Source organism: Amblyomma americanum, chromosome 4, assembly GCF_052857255.1.
Source record: "Amblyomma americanum isolate KBUSLIRL-KWMA chromosome 4, ASM5285725v1, whole genome shotgun sequence".
NCBI classification, from domain to species: domain Eukaryota; kingdom Metazoa; phylum Arthropoda; class Arachnida; order Ixodida; family Ixodidae; genus Amblyomma; species Amblyomma americanum.
This window is the reverse complement of record NC_135500.1, coordinates 194,718,644-194,734,971: the sequence shown is the minus strand read 5'-3', so window position 1 is coordinate 194,734,971 and position 16,328 is coordinate 194,718,644. Positions and strand designations below refer to the sequence as shown.

General features: G+C 50.6%; 1 protein-coding gene across 1 annotated transcript; it reads left to right on the top strand.

Moving 5' to 3' along the window:
- The first annotated feature begins 482 nt into the window (after positions 1-482).
- Positions 483-15,571, top strand: LOC144129945 (phosphate-regulating neutral endopeptidase PHEX-like). Its single transcript, XM_077664001.1, has 7 exons — positions 483-1,046; positions 3,069-3,287; positions 4,187-4,428; positions 6,096-6,404; positions 9,267-9,478; positions 12,282-12,618; positions 15,220-15,571. Exons 1-7 carry the CDS (start codon positions 483-485, stop codon positions 15,569-15,571), a joined length of 2,235 nt encoding a protein of 744 aa, XP_077520127.1.
- Positions 15,572-16,328: the final 757 nt, after the last annotated feature.

Below are 16,328 nucleotides of genomic sequence, written 5' to 3'. Positions count from 1 at the left end.
ACGATATATGACAGATACTGCGCCATTTCCTTTCCCCAAAAACCAATAATTATTATTATTATTATTATTAATAATTGGTTTTTGGGGGAAAGAAAATGGCGCAGTATCTGTCTCATATATCGTTGGACACCTGAACCGCGCCGTAAGGGAAGGGTAAAGGAGGGAGTGAAAGGAAGAGAGGTGCCGTAGTGGAGGGCTCCGGAATAATTTCGACCACCTGGGGATCTTTAACGTGCACTGACATCGCACAGCACACGGGCGCCGTAGCGTTTTTCCTCCATAAAAACGCAGCCGCCGCGGTCGGGTTCGAACCCGGGAACTCCGGATCAGTAGTCGAGCGCCCTAACCACTGAGCCACAGCGGCGGGGCTATTATTATTATTGCAAATTCAGGTTTTCGCTTGTTCCGCTCGTGCCGCTGCCATAGGCTACAAACGGCTGCTTCTCGGCTCATTAGAAGAAGATGCTTCAAAAAGATTGCGCATGGAGAAGAAGATTGCGCTGTACACAACTTGCAGGCGACCGAACCACCCGATGTCCCTCGCCACCCCAATGAACCGCATGCTTCCCACCCCGCTGCGGTCGCGCAAGCGCTCGTCGGTCGACCCCGGGCCGACGGTGATGCGCTCGTCGGACATGGTGAGCCCGATGCCGCTGGGCGCTTCCAGCGCAGCCCTCCTCCGCGGCCGGCAGCTGACCGCCGGCGGCCGCCACTCGATGACGGGCTCGCTCGCCGGCGACATGGGCCTCATGTGGCGCGGCGGCGAGGAGGAGTCGACGGGCAACGCCGTCGAGATGTTCGTGGGCGACAACTGGTCCCTGCTGCTGGGGCTCGCCGTGTGGGTGTGCAGCTTCGTGCTGCTCGCGCTCGTCGTGTTCCTCGTGTACCCGGCCGTGCCGGACACGCAGTGCAGCCAGCCGGCCTGCCTGCGGCTTGACCGCGCCCTGGCCAGCTCCCTCAGCGCGCGCCGGCACCCCTGCGACGACTTCTTTGCCTACGTCTGCCCCGCAACCAGGGCGGACCGCAAGGCCAGGGTGCTGCTTCAGGTACATCGCAGAGGTTATTGAGGAGGGTACCCAGACAACCATTTTAGATCCAAAGGACATTGACAGAATGTACCGCCCAAAATATTTAATGTACAGAGGATGTTTCTTAATGACCACACATTGTCCATTTTATGTCCAGAAGATGTCCCTATTGCCTCGGAATGGACATCTACAGAATATCGCCAAAAGTTTTTTGGACAGAAATTGTGATGGCAGTTGGGCAAAACACGCATGCGTGAAAAATATTTGTGATCATCTTTGCATATTCTGCAAAGGCAAAGCGAAAAGAAAATTTTTGAAATGCAATAAGCTAATCTCAAGGGAAACGGTTCACTCGAACAGGTGTGATTACTAGTATCAACACTATCGCTGCAATCTAGTCAAGCAATCAGTCATACTCGGAACATTATACCCACAAACACTATGAAACATTTAAAACAGCTTCATGTAGTTTATGGACGAGCTGCACACAGGCACACTTGGTAGTAGCATTCAATGGGCTTATATATTCCCCACACATGGCCTTCTTGTTAGCGCCAATGGCACTTGCCAGTCGAGCGAAGTTATTTCAGTCAGTTATGAACTTGTTACGACAGAAATGAGAAGTCAAGTAAGCACATCATGTTGCTAATACCTTTTATTAAAAATACCATATTAGTCTGCTCTGCTGCCTTTGCGCAAACATTTTGCAGACGCGTTAGGTGGATGCAAACGTGCTTCTAAAGAAGGCGCCTTTCTGAGCCGCATTCATGGAGCTTCTTAGTGCATATATAGCAGCATAAATAATAATAATAATAATTGGTTTTTTGGGGAACGGAAATGGCGCAGTATCTGTCTCATATATCGTTGGACACCTGAACCGCGCCGTAAGGGAAGGGATAAAGGAGGGAATGAAAGAAGAAAGGAAGAAAGAGGTGCCGTAGTGGAGGGCTCCGGAATAATTTCGACCACCTGGGGATATTTAACGTGCACTGACAGCACACGGGCGCCTTACCGTTTTTCCTCCACAAAAACGCAGCCGCCGCGGTCGGGTTCGAACCCGGGAACTCCGGATCAGTAGTCGACCGCCCTAACCACTGAGCCACCGCGGCGGGTCAGCATAAACCGTTTGAAAAGCTTTCCGGGACACATGCAGTCGAGTTCCCTGCGATGGTCCAGCGCGCGAGCCTGCCTAATTTAATCGTGTCTAATTGTGAACGTTCACAGAAAGTCCACTGTTAGAGTCTCAGCGATGTGCGCTAAGTAACATTCTGACCATATCACAAATTGCAAGTCAAACGGATGTCCACTAATAGATGATCTCTCGCAAATGCTCGCACAGATGTTTTTAGCAATATTTTGTTATTCTCTGGCTGCGGAATTCCAAGAGCCATAAAATGTTCTTGAGCTGGTTCCAACAGAAAAACTTATCAGGTTCTTCAATTCTTTTTAATTCTGCGCGGATCTGAACTTGCGATTTAGCAAAATCGCAAAAGCGACGTTTCCCGCCTTTGTGATATACGTACGATTTTTTTGCAACTACAGCGTTTTTTGCAAAACCAACGGCCAATCCTCTGTGTCGACATATATTTAATTGTGTGTGCGCGTGCGTGTGTGTGTGTGCGCGCGCGTGTTCTGACTGAGACATTCTGATGATATGCAGTGGATGACTCTGCAATATCTGGAAAACGATAATCAGAATTAATGGGGTACATTTGTTCGTATTAGCAGCTTAGACATTACACGCCTAGGCTGCATGCAGCTACCATTGTTACTTGCTGAACCACCACCAACTCCACAAGCAGATGCACAATACGCGCCCTTGTGTCCCCGGTGGATGCACGCGCCACCTGCTGCCCGCGATTACTTTTTTTAAAACTGTGGTCTCCAGGATGCACATGATAGAAGATAATAGAAACTGTGATGACACTAGAACTATATGCGTCACTTCAGATGCACTATCGCGGCGCGGATTCGGATTCCCAACAGCGCTCGCGATGCAACACGTATCATGCGAGCATGCAACGCTGTATTTGCGAACAGGAGAGCGAATTCGACGCGGTCATGGAGCGGGCGCTGTCGGACGATTCCATGTTTCGCGGCCTGGGCAAGATGCGCGAAGACTGCCTGCGCTACCGTAGCACGGGCTCCGTCCGCTCCATGGACATCCTGCACGCGATGCACCGCCACATGGGACTCGCAGGGTGGCCCGTCTCTGCGCCTGCCCTGCCGCCCGAAGGCTTGTTCAACCTAATCGCCAAGGTGCGTTCGGGACACCCTAAAGAGAGAGAGCAAGGATTTGTTTGCACCTTGCCTACTGAACACAAATCACCCTATATGGGAGTAAACGGTCCTGCAGAAGCATAATTTGCTCCATAAGCCCTGCGGGGTAGATTTGCACCCCGTAAAAACAGCAGGAAACACGCACGTTGTGAGGTTAGTTTGCTCACGTTGGCAACCATTGGAATTCCGTATATTTAGAGGTGAACATCTACCTCGGGGTGCACGAACCATATTGTGAATGATCTTCTAGCGCACCTCCTAATTAACAGATTAGTAATAATAATTGGTTTTTGAGGAAAGGAAATGGCGCAGTATCTGTCTTATATCTTGTTCAGGTGTCCAACGAGATATGAGACAGATACTGCGCCATTTCCTTTCCTCAAAAACCAATTATTATTATTATTATTAATCTTTTAATTAGGAGGTGCGCTAGAAGATCGTTTCACCAATTTATTCGTGTATGGTGCGTACTCCTTATCTTACGTTCACTAAAGCAGGAGTTCGCTGCGGTGGCATTTCGATATCCGACAAGAGGATGCGATGCAGATCGTTTTTTTTTTAATTCTGGGAAGAACTCGGAAGGCGATAAGGCCGGATTTGCGAACGTTTCGTAAGATAAGAACGGTTCCTACCGTGTGCTCAGTTATAAGACCCCATAGGTCCTCAGTCATGGCATGTGACCCTTCCGTTGGCCTCATGAAGTTACCCACCTGTGACGGTGGGTAGGCTGTGGTGACGTCACAAGGTCACGTGACCTCTCTACACCAGTCAGCGAATTTCGTATCACCGGACATCAGCGGGTTTTCGGTGCGACAGCTCTAATGCTATCGCGTCAATAAGTGTTTCCTCCTCCTCCTCCATGTGCGTGCCTTGTGCAGTTGGACTTCGAGTACCGCGTTGGGGCGTGGGCGCGCCTGTACGTAGAGAGCGACGGTACGCACGCTCTGCGCACGCTGGTCGACTCGCCGGCTCTGCTGCCGCACTGGTTCGAGGACGAGTCGGCGCAGGAGCAGTACGCCACCCAGGCGCTCGCCATGTTCGGCGCAAGGGCCGACGCCGCCCACGAGGTCGTCCGCTTGGAGCGCGCCATCCACGCCGTCAACGCCAAGTCGGAAGGAAGGTGCGACACGCGGTTCCCTGGCGTTGGTCGTGGGATCGCGTTCTGTTGGCTTGCGTTTGCGCCGACGACGCACTGGCCACTGGCCGCCATGTTGGTGTACCAGGAGCACGGCGGAAGCCTGTTTGCTCGACTAAACCGCTGCAACCTGCCCCGTGGAAGATGTGCGTGGTCTACCATGATGGCAGCCTTGACATCACGCGCGAGCTATCTGTCATACCATACCTCCTTATACTATAACAAACAACACGCATAGGTGCGCAGACCGGGCTGCACGCTGCGACTGTTAGCGGATGGGGCCCGTTGATACTAAAGAGAAACTTTTTTCGCAAGCGCTAAAAGAACACGGACAAAGAAGGTACAGACAGGACGACAACGCAAGAAATACTAGTGCTCGTCTAGTGTAGTGCTAACTTCATCCCAATAAATGCAGCAGGGCTGTGGCTGCACGACTCATTTAAAATGTAAGAAGCAGTCCTCACTTTACTATCTGGTCAGTGCTCGTCGGTGATGCTGCTTGAAAGCTTTTGAGTAAAGCTTCGTTTGCACGCACCGGAACTTCCCGCGAAGCGGCGCCTCGTCATCACCTCCCTCCCAGTTCTCGTAGTGCTCCGGGGGACGTGATGGGTTTTCATTTCCATACGTTTTTTGAACCTTTCAAGCTATAGCTGCAGCGAGGCAGCTCTGCACATTAGCTGACAGCGGCTTGCAGGGATTCGTTCAACGGTTCGCTGGAGCCTGTGGGCATTGTTGGGCTCTCTGTAGGGCAGAAATGAGTATGTGTAGAATGGTCAGCTTGCATTACCACGTAATGGCGGTATAGAGAGTCAATTTTCAAAGCAGAGAACACGCGCTCAGTTCTTGTTTTATGTCGCTGCACATGTGTGTTGCACATGTTGATGTGGTCCCTCGCGGTGACACCATGCAGCGTAACAACCGCTCTCTTCGCATGGTCATTATCTTGTCACTAGTACCAGAGTCCCTCCCAATACCAATTCTGACTACGTCGGCAAGAAGCCAGAGCAGAAAGTTGTATAGGCCTTTCCACGAAACTTGGAACACCTGCTTGCCGGAGTGTAGGTAAGAGCGTGCGGGAGCCTCGTGGCTCAACTCCTTCCAGTTGCACGAGCAGGTGTTGGCAGCTGCTCCCGCTGTCCAACGTTGAATGCAAAGTTACTCAGTGGGCTCAGTGGTTATGGCGCTCGGCTGCTGACACGAAAGACGCGGGTTCGATCCCGGCCGCGGTGGTCGAACCCCAATAATAATAATAATTGGTTTTTGGGGAAAGGAAATGGCGCAGTATCTGTCTCACATATGGTTGGACACCTGAACCGCGCCGTAAGGGAAGGGATAAAGGAGGGAGTGAAAGAAGAAAGGAAGAAGGAGGTGCCGTAGTGGAGGGCTCCGGAATAATTTCGACCACCTGGGGATCTTTAACGTGCACCGACGTCGCACAGCACACGGGCGCCTTAGCGTTTTGCCTCCATAAAAATGCAGCCGCCGTGGTCGGGTTCGAACACGGGAACTCCGGTGGTCGAGTTTTGCGGAGCCCTCCTCTACGGCATCCTTCATAGCCTGAGTCGCTTTGGGACGTTAAACCCCCATAAACCAAACCAAACCAAAGTTACTAATGTTCACTATGGCGGCGCGGCCTTCGACTGTGATGTTAGGTTCCGACCGTTGACACTGGAGGCCGCAGCGGCGTCCCTGAACGGAGTGCTGAAGGCCTCGCAGTGGACTGACACCATGTCCAGGTACCTCGGGACGTCCAGGGCGCGCGTGTCATTCAAGGATGTGATCTTCAGGGTTCTCGGGGTACTGCTGGCGACGCCCCCACTCGGCTTCCTTTACCTCGGCTACCGGGCTCTGGCCATGTTTGGCTTTGACGCGCACGACCCGCACTGGGCAGCGCACGCCGACGCGCCCGCCGTCTGGCTGCCGCCCGACCAGAGGATCGGCCACTGCCACCAGCTCCTGTGGTACTTGCCTGCCTGCACATTCCACGCGACTTGCGCACTTCTCTGTGCTCTGCCCCGTTGAGACCGTCGACATGTGCGGAAAGCTAAACTAATTGGGGGCCGAACTGGAAAAAACTATTTGCGCGTAAAACTGTAAGCCTTCCTGCCGTATATACCCCTAATTTGCTGTGATGTACATGTTAAGTATCAAGAGTCTTTAATCTTAGCAAACGGTGAAAAAAATCGCATATGAAGAAACTACAGGGCCCATATAGTTTTCTGTAGCGTCCTGTGGCTTTTTTTTTGTCGTCTCTGTTCTTAGTGCACTCCTAGCTGCATTCTCGGCGAAAGCCGTGGGATGAGTGAAACCTATCCTGGCGGGCACGCGACTCGATTTTGAGTGGCTGTAAAAACAGCTGTCAAGAGATTCGGCAATGGCTCTGAAGGTTGGGGATGTGATTACGGTATGCCCTGACATGGTACAGCACCCGGAATTTGACCGTGAAGTGACCTTGGCCGGATTTGACAAAAATTGAATGGTGGGTTCCTGATAGGTAGGTAGTATGGCACGTCCCCAATGTGAACCCTGCCTAAATGTGACATGGATCACCCGACACCCACAATTTGACCTTGAAGTGACATTTGTCGAAATCGACAAAAATTAAATGGTGGGCTCCATGACAGGTAGTATGGCACATCCCCAACGTGGCCCATGCGATGACAGACCACCGGAAATTTAACCTTGTAGTGACCTCGGCCGAAATCGACGAAAATAGAATGGTGGGTTCCTGAGAGGAATTATGGAACGTTCCCTTCGTGACCAATACCCAAATATGGCATGTACCACCCGATATTTGACCTTGAAGTGAAGGAATGGTAAGGATGGCAACACATGATATGGCACGTGAGGCATGTACGAAATATGGTTAGGACACCCGAAATTTTCCCTTGGAATGACCTTGGCCAAATTTTAATGCCGGTGAATCTGGGTGTGCTTCGGTGGAAGAGAGGCTTGACATAGTCTCAAAATGGAATTGGCCAACCTCCAAAAATGGGGTTGGCCCACCCCTGAAATTTTAGTGACCCATCCTTGAAAATTTGAAAATTGAGTTTACCCACGTTTGGAACTGATCTGGGACCCCTCAGAACGCATTTGGCCCGCACCCAAAATATGGGTAGCCCACCGTCTTTTCGCAGAATATTTCGTGCTTGGCAATGCTAAATGGCCAGCCATTTTTCCCGAATTAGAATACGCACCAATTATCCAAACTTGTTACCTTACTGAGGAGTCATGAAATTTTAAAGCGCTATTTTAATAGACGCTCTAATGCGCAAAACGCAAAGATCGTCCGTTCCCGTCTCCTCACTTCTAGCTGATCTTGCTGTTTACTGCATTTGTCTTTTTTTAGAAGCTCCCTAAAGTAGCTGCATTGAGCCGGGAACTGGTGGCTATCGCTTACTTCCTGCGTCGTCCTGTATGGCTAAACTTGTGAACGCGCTCTTTTCTCTGTTTCTTTTTAATGCAGAAGCATTACTAGTCAGATTACGCGAAAAGCCGGCAGCGTGTGTTTGTGTACTCATAGATAGTATAGAAAATTTCAGCGATGGCAAGAAAAATAGGGACATGTCGTCAAGCGCCCGTATGACGCACACAACCAGCCGAGCACCGCCACTTCAGACAGTCCTATACATGTAGATAGATAGATTGATTGATTGTTGCCAGGAAGAAAAAAGGAAAGTGCACAGGCCTACTGACTGTCTCAAGACGAGCCACAATCGCTACCACGTGCAGATAGTATAAGAGTTGAACGATGGGATAGAAAGACAGGATAGTAAAGACGCGCTAAAGACAAGGCCGATCCCGAAGGCAGTGCAATACCGGGCCAACCGGTGGCGGGAGTGAAGCATCCTTCAAACTCTCCGCCACATTTCCAAAAATAAGTCCAATTGCACCCGTAACAGATTTTCTACGGGGTCCGGACATTAGCTACACATGTAGTTCGACTATATATAATCGCCACTGGCCGACGTCCATGTGTCGCCAGTTCTTCCAACATATGTACCAAAACTGATGCGATTAACTGTTGTCGTACAGCGTTTCGGGTCGTGCCATAACATTTCTCGTCGCATATAGCTTACATGTACTAGTCAAGTTGGAGGCTAGCTTGCGACGGGGATTCGAACCGAAGACATATGCACCATCAGTTGTATGCATTCCCAGGCTTTTGTATCAAAACTGTGGCGCACCCGTTCGTGGTACAGGTTCCGGGAGGTGTCGCGTGTGTGGGTGGTGTCATATTTAAAAAATGAAACAAAAAAAGACTCATCGCCTGAAACAAACTCAGTTCGCAAACTCCAACCAAACGCAGCCGCCGCGGTCGGGTTCGAACCCGGGAACTGATCCGGAGTTCCCGGGTTCGAACCCGACCGCGGCGGCTGCGTTTTTATGGAGGAAAAACGCTAAGGCGCCCGTGTGCTGTGCGATGTCAGTGCACGTTAAAGATCCCCAGGTGGTCGAAATTAGTCCGGAGCCCTCCACTACGGCACCTATTCCTTTCTTTTTTCACTCCCTCCTTTATTCATTCCCTTACGGCGCGGTTCAGGTGTCCAACGATATATGAGACAGATACTGCGCCATTTCCTTTCCCCAAAAAACCAATTATTATTATTATTATTATTATTATTATTATTATTATTATTATTATTATTATTATTATTATTATTAACCAAACGTCTGCGCCTTGCGTCCGCGACATGCTTTCGCATTTCCACACGTAAGCAACCTCACGTGTATCTGCCGATCTTTTTTCCCCATAACTATGCGCCAACTGGCTCAACAAGCTAGGCTTCTTGAGTGCTTACTGATGGCATGCCACTTCGCAGGTCCGCCAACCCTACCGCTCTCAACGCCGCTTTAGTGATGAGAAAGCAAGCGAAGGCCACGTTCGCAAAGTCAGACACCTTGGATGCGAGGGCCGTCGTGAACCTGATCAAGGACGAATTGCAGACGCGATTGGTCGATCACATGGGACTGGACGAGGCAACTTTCACCGAAGCCCGCAAAAAACTCGAGGCACTCAACGTCACTCTGCCTGGTACTGTCTTAAAGCCTTGCAAAATGCTTCTGATGCTCATTTTAACGCGATAGCGTTAAAAGTCCCGTTCGGCAGCAAACCCAGCGTCGGCGTGACTGGAAAATTCTGATTGGTCGGGAGGGTAGTGACGTAGAAAAGCAGTTTCGGTGAAAAGAACAAAGGTGGTCAAGCGGAATCTGACCGCTTTCCTTTGGGTCGGGAGCCGGACACGCTACCTGTATACATCACTGAGGAACGTTCGATCAGTGGGATAAATTGAGGCCTTATATGAGCACCTCACACCGCACAGTAGGAAAATTACATTACAGGAATACTTAGTTAATTATGATCACTAATTATTGTCACCGGTTAATATGGACGATGATGCGAGAAAGTGCGCAGGAGATCCCCAAGCGACCGCATACGGTCACCGTGGGGACCTTTTAACGCCATCGCGTCATATACCGTATACGGTTACCGTGGGGGCCTTTAACTTAAGCTCACCTTAAGGGACCCCAAGTTTTCCTACGATAGCAGAGCTGGAATGACATTTTCATGTGGCAAATGCTTAGGCAGCACGTATTTTTAAATTGCAGCAGATAGTTTGCCTCAGTCGAGGCTTGGTATACTCAGTCTTCTCAGTTGCTTTTAAATTTTGAGAAAGCTCGTAGAGGTTTGAAAAGCGTCCGTCAGGGCTACCCAAGTTCCAAACACAGACGAAAAATATTTGTAGTGCACTGTGCTCATTCGTTAATAGGCGTGTCAACAACTAATCGAAAATAAGTGTAACATTCTGGTTGAATCAGCTCCTCGCGCTTTACGGATGCAATCACCACAACTCTTCAAATGCGTGGAGGGCAGTAGTGCCATGCTCGAGTCATCGCCCAGTGCAGAAAACAGAAATAGTTGACAGTTGAAGCCATTTCATTAAACCCTTGAGTGTGACTGAGTGAAGAAAAATATAGCACAAAGGCAGGGGTGGCTGTGGTAATGCGCGCTCGCGGGAGGTGCCCGATGATAGCCATGTTACTTGAGTTGTGAGTCAGCTACATGCACATTAAAAGGGCGATGGCTGTGACGGGCGTACTCGAATTATCACCGACCGTGGCGGAGTCTTACTGGGAGACTCTTCTGACCGAAACTTCTCCTCAAGACCAGCGTTGGCTGATCTCCAGCACTCTGAGAAGGATTGCTCTCCAAATGCGATCCTTCGCTTTGTAGGAGTGCCTCCACACAGTGAGGGAACACCCAAGTGCCATGTAGGGGTCTTCGCCCCCACCATTTACATCGTTATTGGCAATAAAAGTTTCCACCACCACCACCACCTACTTGAATTATGCTAATTATCCGAAGCAGTAAGCGCACTTCGTGAATAGAAAAAACATTTGCCAAGAAAAGAAAAGGCCGTTGTAATGCCCATCATACACTCGCGTACAAATTTACTCCTGTAAATTAACCGCAGCCGGCAAAGGCTGACAGAGAGAGAGAATAAACTTTATTAATATAAAGTAATTACGCGGGTGATTCACCCAGGTGTGGGAAACCATTGGCGAATACGGCCCTCCAGGCCTGACCGATCAGCTGGCGCTGAAGGTGGACCTCTGTGTGAGCCAGCTTCGCTTCCCACTGCTCTCGGCTGAGCTCCTGTAAACTGTACGCTTTACATTGTTCGGGGGAGTTCCAAACCACGTGGAGGATGTCTGATATCTCTCCGCAGGCCGGGGGCATGCCGTTGTCGGGTGTTGCGCGGGCCGAATTTTATTGTGTCGAGCTAAGTTTGGTAGTGTGCGCGCTTGCATGTTCCGCCATATGGTGGCTTCCTGACGAGTGAGGTCTTTGTGGGGGGCTGCGTATTTCCTGCGACTGAGTCGGTGGTAGTCTCTTATTTCACCGTATGTTAGTGGAGATGAAGGTTCGGAGGCGAACGGCGACGGGGCTCGGAATGTATGGCCTCAAGCTACCCTTTCAGCCGCCTCCTTTATGCCTTCGTGGGCAGGGATCCACATAATACTGTGACGGATGTGTGTACCGGGAGTGCGATTCCTCATGGTGTGGACGGCCGCTTGGCAGAGTTCCCCATTTAGGTACACCTTGCAGACTTGCTGCTAGTCGCTCATGATTGTAGTCATTTGCTCGGTGGTGTGAGCGTGCTTGATGGCAAGCGCGATTGCGACTTCCTCAGCGTCCGCTGTGCTGTTTTGGCTTTGAACCGCGGCGCTGGCTATCTCCTCACCGATGTTGGTTGTGACGGTTGCTACCGCAGCCTCCCGACCTTGGTAGGGGCTGGCGTCAGTGTAAATAATATTTGCTTTGCGACGTATGACCTTATGTTGTGTCTGCTTGGCTCGGGCCTTTCGTCGTGCACCGTGGTGTATGGGGAGAGCCGAGCAAAGCGTACTGCCTGTTGACCTCGTCTGAGCTGCGCAGGCTCTGACCCTACTCATGCAGCTAGCCCTAAATCGCAAAGCATTGCGTGAATTTGGAGTTTGTAGGGCGTACAATTCACCTTGAAATCTTCACCTTCTGTCGTCAAAGCTAGTGTTAAGAAACATGTCCCTGTCCTTCAGGCACCGCTTCTTTCCGTAATCAGTGAACAGTGTCTAACCACAAGTTCGGCGCCAACACAACCTGGAGGAGGCTTCTGACATCATCTCCCTTTCACATCGCGAATTAATATCTCAGGTTATCATCGCACACGTTGACCTGTTTGAGCATTGAACAGTTCTGTGAGTGAGTGAGTGAGTGAGTGAGTGAGTGAGTGAGTGAGTGAGTGAGTGAGTGAGTGAGTGAGTGAGTGAGTGAGCATATGAAACCTCGCCTGCAGGTGACTACGCGTCCACGCGGCCGCTGACGCCGATGCTCAGCAACTCGTCCTTGTGGGTGCCGCGCCGAGCGACGCCGTTCCTGCTGAACGTGCTGTCGCTGCGCGCTCTCTCCGCGCCTTTCCTCTTGGGGGCGCTGACGCGGCCTGTGCCCGCGGGCGAGAAGGACGCCATGCTGCACCTGGTCCAGCAGCGGCTGACCGAACCCCTCGTCAAGCTGCAGCGCAACGCCGTGGGCGTGCCGCTGGGGGCGCTGACGCCGCTGCTCTTCCACGAGGACTTCCCGGCCGCCGTGCGCTTCGCGGGGCTCGGCCGAGCCTTCGTCGACGCGGCGCTCAGGTTGGGCACGTCCTGCTTGCTCACCGAGGTTTTCACAGCGAACATATAGCCCTTCATTCCACCTTGGAACCTGCAACGTCAGCCGCAAGACCTTAGATACTTTTTTTTTATTGCTCAAATGTGTCCTTCGGCATAAGTGAGTTAGATGTATATGTAGACCCGTGTACGTTATAAATGCAAAAAAGGCCCAGTGTTGGGGCCCGTGTGCCAATATTCTTGTCCAGTGGCCCGCTAGGGTGGTAACCCTGGCTGCCGAGGTGTAATGTCTGGGGCATGTTGTCCAGAAATGAACTACCGTCGCGACGGTCTTTTCTACACCGACATCACCAGGCCAATCTTTGTGCACCACTGACACCTGGTCTTATCCAGAGCGGTCTGAAGGCCTCTTTCTTGGAGGCTAAGTTCCGTGCGTACTGACCAGACCGTTACATCATCTGCATACATCAAATAAAAGATATCCGTAATGGTCGCCAGTTGCCGTGCCAAAGGAAGAAGCGTCATGTTAAGCTATATTGGGGCCAGAACGAACCATTGAGGTACACCCATTTTTACGAGGAAGTGGCCAACACGTTCTTTGCCGATACTTATGGCGATAGAACGATCTTTCAAGAACAAACACCTTAAGATGCGTACTCGGGGTGGGAGATGAAGCCAACGTAGAATGGCCAGTACCGCTGAGTCACTGAACTTGCCATATGCATTGTGAACGTCCATTGTTAGACGCGTGAAGACTTTGTAGAATTTGCCTCCTAGTAGCGCCATACTTGAAAGGTGGTGCAACACGTCCTCAATGCCCAAGTGAGGGCGAGAGCCAATCTCACCATTGTGGTACCAGCGGTACTGTTGCAACTACCATGAGAGCCGCATAGCTAGCATCCGTTCTAGTGGCTTAGAGACTGTGGACTTAAGTGCTATCGAGCGAACTTGCTATAGGATGCTTTCTGGGCTTAGGGATGGGCACTACCTCAGCAAGTTTCCACGAGACTGGGCATATCTCCAGAGGTCCAAATTGTGTTCAAGGCCCCGAGTAGCCATTCCAAAACCGGGCCTTCGATATTCTTGAAAACCTCATATGCAAGTCCATCCGACCCGCCGCGGTGGCTCAGTGGTTAGGGCGCTTGGCTACTGATCCGGAATTCCCGGGTTCGAACCCGACCGCGTCGGCTGCGTTTTTATGGAGGCGAAACGCTAAGGCGCCTGTGTGCTGTGCGATGTCAGTGCACCTTAAAGATCCCCAGGTGGCCGAAATTATTCCGGAGCCCCCCACTACGGCACCTCTTTCTTTCACTCCCTCCTTTATCCCTTCCCTTAAGGCGCGGTTCAGGTGTCCAACTATATATGAGACAGTTACTGCGCCATTTCCTTTCCCCCAAAACCTATTATTATTATTATTATTATTATTATTATTATTATTATTATTATTATTATTATTATTATTATTATTATTATTATTATTATTATTATTATTATTATTATTATTATTATTAAAGTCCATCCGGCCCAGGAGCTTTGCGCAGTTTCGTTTGATCGATGGCTACAATAAATTCAGCCATTGTGAGGAGCTTCTGCATAGAGACAAGGTCTTCTTTGCTTGTAAGCAAGCCGACTTCTGAAGGAACGGTATTTGGGATAGTGAACGGCGCCGGACTCTGGTTGAAAGCTGGAAATAAAGTCCTGACGACGTCTGAAGCAAACTGACTTGGCGTCTGTCCCGAAGCAAGACTTGCGTTGACTGCAGGGTCCCGTGAACATTTGCCGATTTCCAGGAAACGAAAGGTATACGCCAAATCGATGCAGTCGTAGACTAGCCCAACTTGCCATCCTGCTGCAGTCGTAGACAATGAGCCAAGAGACGCACACAAGTCCTGGCATCGTGTCGGCAGGTGGCTAGATCAGATCTCGGTAAGTTATCAGCAGGCCATGCTTTCTCTGACAGCTCACTACGTAGATTCCACGGCCAAATGCAGGGCTAAAAATCTAAATCAAAGCAGCTTCCGCTGATTAATGCGCTAAGCCGGGTGATGTTAGCTCTGCAAATTTTTAAACGTTTGTTTGTCCACTGGCTCCAAACAGATTTTTTTTAATGTCCGCACTTTGAACGTCCGTATAAAATGGAAAGAATGCACCAACGGTGCATAGAGCTCGTCCCTTCCCTCCTCCCATCCAGCGACGAGCCGATGCACATTACAGAAGCGGGAAATCGTTTCTTGCCACATCTTTCATATATATATATATATATATATATATATATATATATATATATATATATATATATATATATATATATATATATATATATATATATATATATATATAGATGAGGTACGCCTGCTGCAAGCGGCACGCTGAATGCTTTGTGAGTCCGCAGTTTGTTCCTTCTCTCTGTTAAATGTTGTGTGTGCGTGCGTGTGTGTGTGTGTGTGTGTGTGTGTGTGTGTGTGTGTGTGTGTGTGTGTGTGTGTGTGTGTGTGTGTGTGTGTGTGTGTGTGTGTGTGTGTGTGTGTGTGTGTGTGTGTGAGAGAGAGAGAGAGAGAGAGAGAGAGAGCCCCGCCTTACACTGGTGGGACAGTTCGCGAGCACTGAATGCTCGTGGCGATGCAGAGTGGTGGGTCCCGAAGGCGAGTTCTACGACCAAAAGGGCCAGCGCGTCCGCTCCAGCTGGTGGACCGAGAAGAGCCACGAGTCGTTCCGCAACGCCACCCGCTGCCTCGGCCTGCCGGGCTCCGAGGAACTGTGGCGCGCCGCGCTGTCGGTGCGTCTCTCGTGGGACGTGTTCCGCGCTCGCCGGGTGGACGACCGGGTCGGAGGCCTGAAGACCGGCCTGCCTTCCGAGGGCGACGCCGACAGGCTCTTCTTCGTCGCCTACTGCTTCTTCCTCTGCGCCAGGGAGGAGCGGCCTGAAAGGCACGTGCACGGCGCCACCGTTCCCCGCGACCTGTTCGCCACACTTTAAGCCTAAACTGGGTAAATGGCGACAGCGTTTCGACGGAGGCGAAACGGGAGCCGTAAGGCGCCCGTGCGCTGTGCGGTGTCAGTGCACGTTAAAGATCCCCGGGTGGTCGAAATTATTCCGGAGCCCCCAGCTACGACACCTCTTTCTTCTTTCTCTCCCTCCTTTACCCCTTCCTTTACGGCGTGGTTCAGGTGTCCAACGATATACGAGACAGATACTGCGCCATTTCCTTTCCCCAAAAACCAATTTAAACTAAAAGAACGGCTTAGCCCTCAGGAGGAGCAGTTCGTCCGATGCAGTAATGGTTTCTCTTTGACGGATCAAGTTTGTGTCAACGCATGCCGTCTTCAGGTGAGTTTTCCTCCTTTTGGTTTAAAGTGTAGCAGATTTTAGTTAGTCTTTTTTGGCTTTAAGTGTAGGGGGTGTTATGTAATAACCCTGTCACGCAGTCATTTCGAAGGCGGCTTCGATGGCCGTCGAGTCAAAAGTCTATTAGGTGAACGGAGCAGCGCAGAGTTATATCCAAATCTCGTGGGCCTTCAGCGACGGCTGCGTGCACTCTCAGACGATGATGATGATGGCCTCTGGCTGAATGGCACGTACCCACGATGGTGGATTGGCCAGGGTACATTGTTGATACAAACGCACACATGGGTAAGGAGTGGAGTAATTGGATAATTTTGTGAAGAAGGCGCAAATTTGGGCGAAAAAAGTGAAAGAAGAAAGGGAATAAAAAAGCCGTGAATTCACATTTTAG

Excerpts from the sequence above, each read along its gene's own strand:
- LOC144129945 (XM_077664001.1), top strand. The coding sequence starts at position 483 with ATGGAGAAGAAGATTGCGCTGTACACAACTTGCAGGCGACCGAACCAC. Across the intron at positions 4,429-6,095 it reads AACGCCAAGTCGGAAGGAAG|GTTCCGACCGTTGACACTGG; the intron begins GTGCGACACGCG and ends CTGTGATGTTAG. Across the intron at positions 12,619-15,219 it reads TTCGTCGACGCGGCGCTCAG|AGTGGTGGGTCCCGAAGGCG; the intron begins GTTGGGCACGTC and ends GTGGCGATGCAG.